General features: G+C 40.7%; 1 protein-coding gene across 1 annotated transcript in view; it reads right to left on the bottom strand.

Annotated features, from left to right (window-relative positions):
* Positions 1-449: 449 nt before the first annotated feature.
* LOC130362079 (cytochrome b5 reductase 4) overlaps positions 450-14,647 on the bottom strand; it is a 270,381-nt gene continuing 256,183 nt past the window's right edge. The window contains exon 16 of the mRNA XM_056566016.1: positions 450-2,373. Coding sequence (XP_056421991.1) covers positions 2,319-2,373 — 55 coding nt within the window. The 3' untranslated portion in view covers positions 450-2,318. The remainder of the gene's footprint in view (positions 2,374-14,647) is intronic.

Genomic DNA, 14,647 nt, shown 5'->3' with positions numbered 1-14,647 from the left:
TATCAGTGTGTGAAGAGTAGGAGAAGAGGGTTGCATTGACAATCCAACACAATGGGCAGCACATTGAACACATTTTGTAAGTGGTCAGAAACTTGTAAATAACTCATGAAAGAATAAAGTTACGTTAAAACCAAGCACATCATTGTTTTTCTTGTGAAATTCCCAATAAGTTTGTGTCACATGACCCTCTTCCTATTGAAAAAAAAAATTGGATTCAAAATGTCCGACTTCAAAATGGCCGCCTTAGTCACCACCCATCTTGAAAAGTTTCCCCCCTCACATATACTAATGTGCCACAAACAGGAAGTTAATATCACCAACCATTCCCATTTTATTAAAGTGTATCCATATAAATGGCCCACCTTGTGTGTGTGTGTGTATGTGTGTATATATATATATATATATATATATATATATATATATATATACCTAAAGTTTGAGTTATTTTTAAAAGCATGTAAACATGGATATCATTTTAATTGTATTGACCCACAGAATAATGAAAACATAATTTTTACCATAAAGTACACATTTTATTGGTTTTGCCATACATTTTGTTGTAAAATGAGTGTCATTACACGGAACAATTGGTCGTGCAAAAAACAAGCCCTCATGGGTCTGTGGATGGAAATCTATAAGAGTTTATTTGCATGGTCCTTAAGGTCAAAACAGTCTGTTCTCTTAACTCCTTAAGGACCAAGGACGTATGAGTACGTCCTTGGTCCCGCTCCCGTGATATAACGCAGGGTCCCACGGTGACCCCGCATCATATCGCGGTGGGCCCGGCGTCACAGTGAAGTCGGAACCCGCCGCTAATAGCGCTCACTATGCCGCACACTATTAACCCTTTAGCCGCGCGCTCAAAGCTGAGCCACGCGGCTAAAAGTGAAAGTAAAAAGTGCCGGTTAGCTCAGGGAGCTGTTCGGGATCGCCGCGGTGAAATCGCGGCATCCCGAACAGCTGTACTACAGGAGGAAGGTCTCTTACCTTCCTTCCTGCAGTCCGATCGCCGATTGAATGCTTCAAGCCTGAGATCCAGGCTTGAGCAATCAATTGCCGAAAACACTGATCATTGCATCCCTATGGAGATGCATTGAACACAGTTAAAGATCAGTAAATGCAATGTAGAGCCCCCTATGGGGGCTATAATATTGCAAAAGAAAAGTGTAAAAAAAAATCATTAACCCTTTGAATTATCCCTTCCCCTAATAAAAGTTTGAATCACCCGGTATTAGTGTAAATAAACATATATGGTATCGCCGCGTGCGGAAATGTCCGAATTAAAACAATATACCACTAATTAAACCGCACGGTCAATGGCGTACGCGCAAAAAAATTCTAAAGTCCAAAATAGCGTATTTTTGGTCACTTTTATATCATGAAAAGATGAATAAAAAGCGATCAAAAAGTCAGATCAATGCAAAAATGGTATCGACAAAAACTTCAGATCACGGCGCAAAAAATTAACACTCCTAGCGCCCTGAACACGGAAAAATAAAAAATTATAGGGGTCAGAAGATGACAATTTTAAACGTATAAATTTTCCTGCATGTAGTTATGATTTTTTTTCTGAAGTAATACAAAATCAAACCTATATAAGTAGGGTATCATTTTAACCATATGGACCTACAGAATAAAGATAAGGTGTAATTTTTACCGAAAAATGTACTACGTAGAAACGGAAGCCCCCAAAATTTACAAAAGGCTGTATTTTTTCAATTTTGTCGCACAATGATTTTTTTTCCCATTTTGCCATAGATTTTTGGGTAAAATGACTGATATCAATACAAAGTAGAAATGGTGGCGCAAAAAATAAGCCATAATACAGATTTTTAGGTGCAAAATTTAAAGAGTTATGATTTTTTAAAGGTAAGGAGGAAAAAAACGAAAAACGCCCGATCCTTAAGGGTTTGAAGAGCTTAACTAATTTAAATGATTATCAGGAAGAGTAGTACACGCCACAAAAACATATTGTGATATCCCAATATAATTGAATATGAAAAAAAAAGACACTAGAAACAGAGAGACAATTACATTTTAATGCAGTGTAACATTGTAAATAGGCCTGTGCATTACTAGTACAAAAAGTTTATTATAAAGGATATTTATATGTCTTGTTCCAATAAAAACAGCAAACATGGAAGACATTCTTTTCTTATGTGCCTCTTAGAAATAAAATATAGAAGATACATTTTAAGTTATAAACAAAAACTGTGCATTAACATGAAGAAAAAGAAATGGAAAACAGAAAAGAAATGTCTCAGCTCAAGTCTTCCTTTGCACCAAACCTTTGCCATTTTTTAGCGGCAGTTGATCAGTTAGTCTTTGAAAACAAAAATTTCTTCTGTTGAAAAACCAAGATCTTCTAGAAACCTACAAAAAAGTTAAAACAGAACTCTTTAAAGAAAGTTTGCAGTTTACAGTATTTTTAGATACAAAGTATGTGTTTTATTTTTGTATAAGGAGGACCTCTCCAGTTCAAAAACCTCTACCAGCAGCCTGTCTGTCTTTCCTTAAAGAGTACCTGTCACCAAACTAAACTTTTAATATATTATTCCTGTAAGACACTTTGCTATTAACTTGCTGTTAAAATCTCAACCCTTCTATGGTTTTAATGTAATTGATAAAATGGCTACTAGGTTGCTCTGTTCTGTTAACCGCCGCAAGTCAAACTGTCTGGTCTCCTCCCGGGCTGGCAGGAGACCAAACTCAGGAAGTGTGTGCGGGGCATGGCAAGGCACAGCTCTCGCAGGCTTCAGTGACATCGTGCCTGCTGGGAAATGCCCACTCTCTCCTGCTGGGAGCTCACACAATGTGAGCAAGGGTAAAGATTTGATACAGTTTTTTAAACATCAGAATTTTTTTTTTTTAAAGGGCAGGAGGTGTGTTAGGAGTAGTTAGGGAATATAATGTGAGTTAGTTTTGAAAGTATGGTTTGATGACAGGTACTCTTTAATGTTCAAAAAAGTAGGGTTGGGATACAGCCAAAGTGTTTGTGATAACCTCTTTGTTTAGCACTCTTGTAGACACAAGCATTTATGATTTTGTAGTACATCATATTTCTGTAATCATGTAGGAAGGGACAGCCAGCACAGGACGCTGTCCACCCTGCAAGTGACAAATTCGGATGCTAGTCAAATTTATACAGTGAGATGACAAAGTAGGGAGAGTCAGAATGGGTAGCCAAATGTTTTATTCAGGCAGAGAATACAAATGTGATGTTATAAATAAATAAGCTATCCATTCTGGGTCTCCTGACTCTGTAATCTCACTATATACTGTGATATTTCTTTAATATATTGTGTATTGCCATATCTTTTTCTTTACTATTGTAGCAAACCAGCACCCGTCGCTGCGATCGTGGTCCTATCCCTTCGTCTTGATTGCCGGCTCGCGCCACTGCTCTGCTCTGTCTGCTTAGGGAGCAGAGCGATGAAGCAAGTTGTTATTCAAGTCGGTGCGGCCATGGCTGGAGCAACGGGGAGCAACCGGTGCTGGTAAGTGTAAGTCCCAACCCAGGGGACAATTTGTGGGGGGAGGGCATACTTTATAACTTCCTATCCCTGGTGGCAATCATATCATTGCGCCGCCAATGCCATGATTAGGACTTCCTGTGGAGTCAGTGAGTGGCAGGGCTAGCTCCGTAATTCTGAGGCCACTGCATACAAGGTCCTGATACTAGTATCAGGACCTTGTATGCTAGGGTGAGGCGGCGGGCCGACTACGCTTCTATCTATGGAGCTGCAACAGTTGGCGGGCAGCCTAGGGGGAATAAAAAGGGGAAGTGCGTCTGCGCCCCTTTACAGAGCCTGGAGCTGCGCCTGAGGCAACTGTCTCAGTCGCCTCATGGCAGCTACGGCTCTGACAGTTTCAAGGCAACTGCTCTGTACCATTGTTTTGTGTGAGGAATCCGTACAAACAGAATCTCTCACTTTGGAGGACCTGGAATCTCCATGCTTTGCACAGTCAATCCTTTCATTTAGAGGAAACCATGTAAGGCATCATCATTTTCACCTTTGACAGTGTTGCTATGAAACTAAATGTTTGTTTATGAACTCTGAAGCTTTCAGCTCATTGCTTGATGTTCCAATAGCTAGACTGCCTGTGATCAGCTTGTTGCTGTTTTAACAAATTGAAATTGGCAATGAGGGTATGTTCCTTCAGATTTGTTGCAAATTTTGACTTCTCTAATAAAGTTAATTGGTAAAATATGCAACAAATATACAACAAATCTGGACAATTTCAGTTCTGTATGAACATACCCTACGGGCCCGTGCACACTGCTGCAATGCAATAGAGTCCCATTGATGTCAATGAGTTTCTGCTGCACAGAGCACACCAAAGAATTTGAGCCAAATTTTATTAGTCAAAAGAATGAACATGTCCCTTTCTGCGGCATAATGAGCGTAATGCATTGACCGATGTGGAAAAGTTTAGTGCGAGACTGAAGGAAACTGCGAGAGTCGGTGCGGCGGCTCCCCCAGCATGCTAATTGGCTGGGACGTGCACACACTCTTGGGCCAGCTCACCTTGCAGCTAACTTTAAAGGGCAACGATGAGGAAAAGGACACGTAGAGTATGGCATAGTTTACCAGAGTAGTGAGCAGCAGGGACTAAGGAGACAGCCCTGCACCCACCAGGACTACTACTACTCCGATTTTACCCTTATCTTACTACTGCTGCGGCATCAGGACAACTACTCTTCCTCTCATGTTATTCTTATTCTACAGCTGCTACTGCACTGCACCCACCAGGACTACTATTACATTCACTTTATCCTTATTCTACTGCTGCACCTGGACAACTACTACTACTCTAATTTTACCCTTATTCTACTGCAGCCAGCACTACTACTACTCTAATTTTACCCTTATTCTACTGCAGCCAGCACTACTACTACTCTAATTTTACCCTTATTCTATTACAGCTACTTCCCTGCAACCGCCAGAACTACTATTTTTATTTTACTCCTTTTCTGCTCCTACTACTTCTATTCTACTGCTACCACTACTCGTATCCTGCTGCTGCTACTCCTCTTATTTTGCTGCTGCTACTACTATTCCTATTCTACTACTACTATTCTACTACTACTCCTATTCTTCTACTGCTACTACTACCTCTATTCATTAATGTAGCAGAGGAAATTGCGCTCTACTACATCAATGGAGCAGAGGAGAGTGTGCCCTGCTACTTGTAGCAGAGGTGATGGCGCTCTGCTATGTTAATGTAGCAAAGGCCACTGCACTCTGCTACATTATTGTAGCAGAGATGATTGCACACTGCTGTGCTAATGTTGCAGAGGCAGGTGAACTCTTAAAGGGGTTATCCAGGAAAAAACTTTTTTTTATACATCAACTGGCTCCAGAAAGATAAACAGATTTGTAAATTACTTCTATTAAAAAATCTTAATCCTTTCAGTACTTATGAGCTTGTTGTTCTTTTCTGTCTAAGACCTCTCTGATGACATGTGTCTCGGGAACCGCCCAGTTTAGAAGCAAAGGATTAAGATTTTTTAATAGAAGTAATTTACAAATCTGTTTAACTTTCTGGAGCCAGTTGATATATAAAAAAAAGTTTTTCCCTGGAATACCCCTTTAATGTAGCAGGGGAAATTGCTATCTGTAGATCTTTGTATAGAAATCTCTAGATCTTTTTTTACTGTAAAGTTAAGTAGCACTGCTGAGCCATTTATATAGATGGTTATATACTGTGATAAGAGGTCCACTTACCCACCTCCGTTCCTGCTCTATCACTAGAAGTGGAGTTACACAGAAAGATGACAGAGCTTGAACAAGGGTGGCAATTAAGGCTCTGTTCACATTGTGCATTTTTAGCATGCCTTTTTGTTTGCAAAACTACAACTCAACTATGCTGGGGGTTGTGGTTTTGCAACAGCGGGTACCTCTCTCTTAGGGAAAGACTGCTGCAAGCACTTTATAGGTAGCAACCAAAATGCACTATTCCATTTTTTGTGTTTTTCTTTTTTTTTTTTAGATACTTAATTGTGAAGGACTACTTCGGATAAGGGAGATTTTGATGATCACCATTTTATTAAAAACAAAAAACCGCTGGTCAACGAGGGCTGTGGGGGAGTTTTTTTTTCTAAATCTTAATCCTTTCAGTACTTACCAGCTGCTGTATGTTCAGGAAGAATTTGAGTTCTTTGTTGTTGTTCTTTTCAGTCTGATCTCTGCTCACACTTCTGTTCATGTCAGGAACTGTCCAGAGCAGGAGAAGTTTGTTATTGGGATTTGCTCCTACTCTGGACAGTTCCTGACATGGACAGAGGTAACAGCAGAGAGCACTGTTGTCAGACTGGAAAGAACTAGACAACATCCTTTATAGTATACAGCAGCTGATAAGCACTGGAAGTGGTGTCTAAAGGGACCTGTAAGGACTCCCTGGTGGTCCAGTGGGGTGGATCACCCCCAACCCCCCAGAGCGTATCCACTGCTGAGGTAGCCAGAGGATACCCCACACAGATCAACGTAGATCTATGTAGGGAATCTCTCGAGGGGCCACAAAAACAATGAACTTTAGGAAGGCAAAGTTCGATCAACTCAGAGAAGCCCTTAACAATATAAAATGGGATAACGTCCTCAAAAACAAGAATACTTACGCTAAATGGGAGACTTTTAAAAATATCGTAATTTTTCACTGTAAGATGTATATACTTTATGGGAATAAAAGGGTCAGAAATAAAAGAAAACCAATATGGATGAATAAGAACGTTAAGGGGGCAATAAATGACAAAAAGAGTCTCCTAGGACTGTATCCACCTTTTCCAGCCCACGGGAGCACCTGAAAGCTGAACTAATTTATACAGGAAAAGTCATCAACTGCCGAGCCGAGAAGTTCGTGACGAATCGAATTTACTGTAAGTTCGCTCATCTCTAGTAAGAAGGAAAAAACGAAAATGCAAAAACGGAAAAACCCCGGGTCCCTAAGGGGTTAAAAAGCTATAGAGAAAAAAATTTAATATTTAAAAAACAACAGATAAAAGCCGCAAAAATAGAGACAGAAAGACTCCTTGCCAATGAGAGTAAAATTAACCAGAAAACGTTCTTTAACCCCTTAAGGACATAGCGTTTTTCCATTTTTGCACTTTCGTTTTTTCCTCCTTACATTTTAAAAATCATAACCCTTTCAATTTTGCACCTAAAAATCCATATGATGGGCTTATTTTTTGCACCACCAATTCTACTTTGTAATGACATTTTACCCAAAAATTTATGGCGAAAGGGAAAAAAAACTTTTGGGGGCTTCCGTTTCTACGCAGTACATTTTTTTGGTAAAAATTACACCTTATCTTGATTAAAATTATACCCTACTTATATCAGTTTGATTTTGTATTACTTCTGAGAAAAATCATAACTACATGCAGGAAAATTTATAGGTTTAAAATTGTCCTCTTCTGGCCCCTATAACTTTTTTATTTTAACACATACGGGGTGGTACAGGGGCTAATTTTTTTGCACCGTGATCTGAAGTTTTTATGGGTATCATTTTTGTTTTGATCGGAAGTTTTGATTGCTTTTTATTAATTTTTTTATGGTATAAAAAGTGACCAAAAAGACGCTATTTGGGACTTTGGAATTTTTTTTGGCATGTACGCCATTCACCGTGCGGTTTAACTAACAATATATTTTTATAGTTTGGACATTTACGCACACGGCGATACCACATATGTTTATTTTCATTTACAGAGTATTTATTTTTTTATGGGAAAGCAAATATATTAAATTCTTCTCCACTGTATTCACCGAGGAAAATGAAATACCAGGTGAAATACAGCGAGATAAAGTAAACTCAGTACAGGTCACCTGTCTAACCCAGGAAGAAGTACAGTGCCGCCTACAAAAAATCAAAATAGACAAATCACCAGGTCCAGATGGCATTCACCCCCTGTGTTCTAAAGGAATTAAGTAATGTAATAGACAGACCCCTATTTTTAATATTCAGGGACTCTGTAGTAACAGGGACGGTTCCCCAGGACTGGCACATGGCAAATGTGGTGCCAATATATAAAAAGAGGTCAAAAGGTGACTCCAGGAATTATAGACCTGTTAGTTTAACCTCCGTTGTATGTAAATTGCTTGAGGGTTTCCTAAGAGATGCTTTTTTTTGATTATCTTGATAAAAATAAATGTATGACTCCATATCAGCATGGCTTTATGAGGGATCGGGCCTGTCAAACTAACCTGATCAGCTTTTATGAGGAGGTGAGCTCCAGACTGGACATGGGGCAATCGCTGGATGTCTTATATCTGGATTTTTCCAAAGCATTTGATACTGTGTCACATAAAAGGTTTGTGCATAAAATGAGAAGGATGGGGCTGGGGGAGAATGTGTGTAAGTGGGTAAGTAACTGGCTCATTGATAGGAAACAGAGGGTGGTTATTAATGGTACCTATTCTGATTGGGTGACTGTTACTAGTGGGGTACCACAGGGGTCAGTCTTGGCTCTTGCCCTATTTAATATATTCATTAATGACCTTGTAGAGGGGTTGAATAGCAAAGTAGCAATCTTTGCAGATGACACTAAACTCTGTAAAGCGGTAAACACTATAGAGGACAGTGCACTGTTACAAATGGATCTGGATAGGTTGGAGGTTTGGGCTGGAAAGTGGCAGATGAGGTTCAACACTGATAAATGTAAGGTAATGCACATGGGGAGGAAAAATCCGGGCTGGGATTATGTATTAAATGGGAGAACACTTGGGACAACTGACATGGTAAAGGACTTGGGAGTCTTAGCTTAACAGTAAATTTAGCTGTAGTGACCAGTGTCGGGCAGCTGCTGGCAAGGCAAATAAAATCATGGGGTGCATCAATAGGGGCATAGATGCCCATGACAAGGAAATAATTCTACCGCTGCACAAATCACTAGTCAAACCACACATAGAATACTATGTACAGTACTGGGCACCAATGTACAAGAAAGATATAGGGGAGCTGGAGAGGGTTCAAAGACGGGCAACCAGAGTAATACGGGGAATGGGAGGACTACAGTACCCAGAAAGATTATCAGATTTTTGGTTATTTTGTTTAGAAAAAAGGCTTAGGAGAAACCTAATAACAATGTATATTTATCAGGGGACCGAACAGAGATCTCTCCCATGATCTATTCATACCCAGGACTGTACCTATAACAATGGGGCATGCTCTACGTTTAGAGGACAGAAGGTTTCTGCACCAGCACAGACAGGGGTTCTTTACTGTAAGAGCAGTGAGGCTATGGAATTCTCTCCCGGAGTTGGTGGTCCTGGTGAACTCTGTAATAGAGTTCAAAAGGGGTCTGGATGCATTTTTGGAGAATAATAACATCGCTGGTTATGTATACTAGATTTATAGGGACAGAACGTTAATCCAGGGATTTATTCTGACTGCCATATTTGGAGTCAGGAAGGAATTTTTGCCTTCCTCTGGATCAACTCAGTAGGGACTCATTAGGGTTATAGGTTGAACTTGATGGACTCTGGTGTTTTTTCAACCTTATGAACTATGTTACTATGGAACTATATTGATTTTTATGAGGAATCTAATGATTCCTCCTAAAAGTCCCCTAAGGGGACCAATAAAGTATAAAAAAAAGTTTACGTCAGCGGGACTCTGAAGCGGGACTCGGCCGGCCATTGATGTAAAGTTTCCTGTGATCTAAAGTTTTTACAAGTGCGCATGCGCGGGTTTACGCTAGCGTTAACCCGCGCATGCACACTTGTAAAAACTTTAGATCACAGGAAACTTTACATCAATGGCCGACTGAGTCCCGCTTCTGAGTTTACGCTAGCGTTAACCCGCGCATGCGCACTTGTAAAAACTTTAGATCACAGGAAACTTTACATCAATGGCCGGCCGAAATCCGCTTCCGAGTCCCGCTGACGTAACTGAGCCCCAAACCTGTGATTGACAGGTAAGTAAATATAAAGATTTCTAAACATCCACTGCTCGGTTTTTAATAAGGTTTAAATAAGCGTTTTAATCAGCATCACCCGCACTACAAGCCTGTGTAACAGGCTTAGTGCGGGTGATGCTGATGACCGATTTCCTTTAAGGGGCTATCCAGGAAAAAACTTTTTTTTATATATCAACTGGCTCCAGAAAGTGAAACAGATTTGTAAATTACTTCTATTAAAAAATCTTAATCCATTCAGTACTTATGAGCTGCTGAAGTTGAGCTGTTTTTTTCTGTCTAAGTGCTCTCTGATGACACGTGTCTCGGGAACCGCCCAGTTTAGAAGCAAATCCCCATAGCAAACCTCTTCTACTCTGCTCTCTGCTGACATCTCTGCTTGTCTCTGCCAGACAGAAAACAACAACTCAACTTCAGGAGTTGATAATTATTGAAAGGATTAGGATTTTTTAATAGAAGTAATTTACAAATCTGTTTAACTTTCTGGAGCCAGTTGATATATAAAAATAGGTTTTTTCATGGAATACCCCTTTAAAGCAGAGTGCAGTGCAGTAAGACATTGTGCTGCACAGAATTTTACTGCACTGCACTGCACACTGCTATATTCTAATACACCCTAATCTAGTTACTGTGAAACTTCCCTAAAAATTCAACAATAGTGCCACATACTGATCATACAGAGGTAGATACTAGCAATGGCTTTGCAGCCATTATAAGGGATTACAGTTACATTTACTGACTCACAAGCTACGTCTTCTTTGATTAGAGGCCATCATGAAGACTCGTCTCCAAAGAGCCTGCCAGACAAACATTTTAGGCGCCTTTCTTCAGCACAATGCCCACTTCTTTACAGACTTCTCATGTGTATGGCTCCACACATTAATAGTGCCTCTCTGTTCCCCTGTATATTTATATATGTACACCCCTCTGTGCCCCTTCTATATTTATAGCCCCCCCCCCTTTTTCCCCATATATTGTTAATGACCCCCTTGGTGCCCCCATATATATTTAATGACCCTGTCTTGATGCCCCCATATATATATATATATATATATATATATATTGACCCCCCCCCTTCTTGGTGCCTATATATATATATATATATATATATATATATATATATATATATATATTTAACCCCTTAATGGCCAAGCCCATTTTCACCTTAAGGACCAGGCCAATTTTATTTTTGCGTTTTCGTTTTTTCCTCCTCGCCTTCTAAAATCCATAACTCTTTTATATTTCCATCTACAGACCCATATAAGCGCTTGTTTTTTGCGTGACCAATTGTACTTTGTAATGAAACCTCTCATTTTACCATAAAATATATGGCGAACCCCAAAAAAACATTTTGGAGGGTTTTGTTTTCACACTGTACACTTTACGGTAAAAATGACATGTGTTCTTTATTCTGTGGGTCAATACGATTAAAATGATACCCATGGCTAGATACTTTTGTACCGCTTAAAAAAAATCTAACTTTTTGTACAAAATCAGTAATCTAAAATCGCCCTATTTTGACCACCTATAACTTTTTCATTTTTCTCTATATAGGGCGGTATGAGGGCTCATTTTTTGCGCCTTCATCTGTACTTTTTTTAGATACCACATTTGCATATATAAAACTTTTAGATAATTTTTTATTATTATTTTTTTTTTTTAAATAAAATGTGACAAAAAAGCAGCATTTTTGGAATTTAAATTTTTTTACGTTTATGCCATTCACCATACGGGATCATTAACATTATATTTTGATAGTTTGGACATTTACGCACGCAGCGATACCAAATATGTTTTTTTTTTTTTTTATTACGCTTTTTGGGGGTAAAATGGGAAAAACTGACAATTTTTATTGGGGGAGGGGATTTTTCAATTTTTTTTAACTTTTTATTTTTACATTTTTCAAGTTTTTTTTTTTTACACTTTTTATGTCCCCATAGGGGACTTTCTATAGCAATCCTTTGATTGCTAATACTGTACAGTGCTATGTATAGGACACAGCACTGCTCAGTATTATCGGTCATCTTCTGCTCTGGTCTGCTCGATCGCAGACCAGAGCAGAAGACCCCGGGAGACGGCCGGAGCCAGGTGAGGGGACCTCCGGCTGTCATGCTGGATGATCGGATCCCCGCGGCAGCGCAGCGGGCGATCCGATCATCCAATCAAAGTACCGCAGATGCCGTGATCTGTATTGATCACGGCATCTGAGGGGTTAATGGCGGACATCCGGAACAGTGGACCCCCCCCCCACACACAGACACATTCTCTCTCCCAAGCCCAATGGCGCTTCTTCTCTTCTGAGCATTTTAGTGTGCCGCAGAACACTTTACGTCCACACATAAGGTATTTATATACTCAGAAAAACAGAATGGGGCAATACCAGCATGGGGTAGGTGGCAATACCAGCATGTTAGTGTAAAAATAATTTTTTTTTTTACAATGACTTGCTGGAGTAGACCCCAAGTTTACCTTTTCATAAGGGGTGAAAGGAGAAAAAGCCCCCCAAAATTTGTTAGGCAATTTCTCCCGAGTACGGAAATACCTCATACGTGGCCCTAAACTGCTGCCTTGAAATATGACAGGGTTCCGAAGTGAGAGAGCGCCATGCGCATTGAGGCCTAAATTAGGGATTTGCATAGGGACGGACCCAGATACAAGAATTACACTTGCCTCCGATTCCAAAGTTACCCTTCGGCAGTGTTTCCCAAACAGAGTGCCTCAAGCTGTTGCAAAACTCCCAGCATGCCTGGACAGTCAATGGATGTCTGGCAATACTGGGAGTTGTTGTTTTGCAACAGCTGGAGGCTCCTTTGGAAACACTGCCGTACCAGATGTTTTTCATTTTTATCTCCTTCAGGACGAAGGGCATACCTGTACGCCCCTCGCCCGCTCCCGGTTTTTAACACGGGGTCATGCCGTGACCCCGCATCACACCGGGTCGGTGCCGGCTGCTAACGATAGCCGGGACCCTGGGCTAATAGCTATTAACCCTTTAGATGCGGCGATCAACTTTGAAAATGAAAGTAAGCTCAGTCGGGCTGATCGGGACATCATGATAAAATGACGATGTCCCGATCAGCTAGGACGCGAGCGGAGACCCCCTTAAGTTGCTCCGTCGCGTCCGATCGTCGTTTGATTGCTCCAAGCCTGAGCTACAGGCTTGAGCAATTGAGCCCCTATCTCGCTGATCCATGCAAAGCTATGGCTTTGCAGGGATCAGGGTAAAAGATCAGTGTGTGCAGTGCCATAGCCCCCTATGGGAGCTATAACACTGCAAAAAAAAAGTAAAAAAAAAAAAGAAGTTAACAAAGGTCATTTAACCCTTTCCCTGATAAAAGTTTGAATCATCCCCCTTTTCCCATAAAAAAAAAAAAAAAAAAACTCTGCAAATAAAAATAAACATCTGTGGTATCGCCACGTGCGGAAATGTCCGAACTATAAAAATAGATACTTATATGATGAAAAAATGAATAGAAAGTGATCAAAAAGTTCGATCAATACTAAAATGGTACTGATAAAAATTTCAGTTATAGGGGTTAAAAGATGAGAATTTTTAACTTATAAATTTTCCTGCATGTAGTTATGTTTTTTTTCTTCGAAGTACGGCAATATCCAACCTATATAAGTAGGATATAATTTTAACCGTATGGACCTACACAATAAAGATAAGGTGTTATTTTTACAGAAAAAATGCACTGCGTAGAAACGGAAGCCCCCAAAAGGGAAATTTTTTCTTCAATTTTGTCGTACAATTAATTTTTTGTCCGTTTCACTGTGGATTTTTTTGGTAAAATGACTGTCACTGCAAAGTAGATTTGGTGGCGCAAAAAATAAGCCATCATATGGAATTTTATGTGCAAAATTGAAAGCGTTATGATTTTTAGAAGGTAATGAGGAAAAAATGAAAATGCAAAAACAGAAAAACCCTGCGTCCTTAAGGGTTATATATGTGTGTGTGTGTGTGTGTGTGGGGGGGGGGGGGGGACTGTGTAGGGGAATATGTATATGTAGTGTTTTACCCTTTATTTTGTGTAGGTGTAGTGTGGTGTAGTGTTTTTAGGGTACATTTGCATCTCAAACTTGCAGCGAGAAACTCACTGTAAACCCCCGCCTGTGTGAATGTACCTTGTACATTCACATGGGGGGGGGGGGGGGCAATCTTTGAAAAAATGTGCCTCCAGCTGTTGCATACCTACAACCTCTAGCATGCACAAACTACCAAAGGGCATGTTAGGAGTTGTATTTGTGCCTTTTGCTGTTGCATAACAACTCCCAGCATGCCCTTTTTGCTAAGCAACAGCAGAAGGCCAGCCTTACCTCCTGCTGCTGTGCACACACCTGATCCTCCTGCCACCGCAGCCTTCGCTCGGGGGGCCCTGATCGTGTCGCCGATGCCAGGGATCGGGGGCACCCACTACAGGTACACACTCCCGGCACCCGATATCACCCTCCGGAGTAGGGGCGGAGTTGATGTTGGAGGATTGTGAGGTGGCACCAGTGCCTACTCACTCCTGCTGCCGGACGGCACCTATCACCCTTTTTATCCGGGTCACCGGGGACCTGACTGACCCGGAATCGCTGCAAAACGCTGATCGGGGGGGGGGGCTTAGTCGTTTGCACAGGGTGCCTGCTGAAGGACTTCCCAGTCAGGCATACCGGTCCGGTCTCCGCCCGGCGGGGACTGAAATTCTAATGGGCGAACAGGTACGCCCTGTGTCCTTAAGTACCAGGACA

Source organism: Hyla sarda, chromosome 3 (genome assembly GCF_029499605.1).
Source record: "Hyla sarda isolate aHylSar1 chromosome 3, aHylSar1.hap1, whole genome shotgun sequence".
Taxonomy (NCBI): domain Eukaryota; kingdom Metazoa; phylum Chordata; class Amphibia; order Anura; family Hylidae; genus Hyla; species Hyla sarda.
Note: the sequence above shows the minus strand (reverse complement) of the source record. Positions and strands in the feature narration are given on the sequence as shown.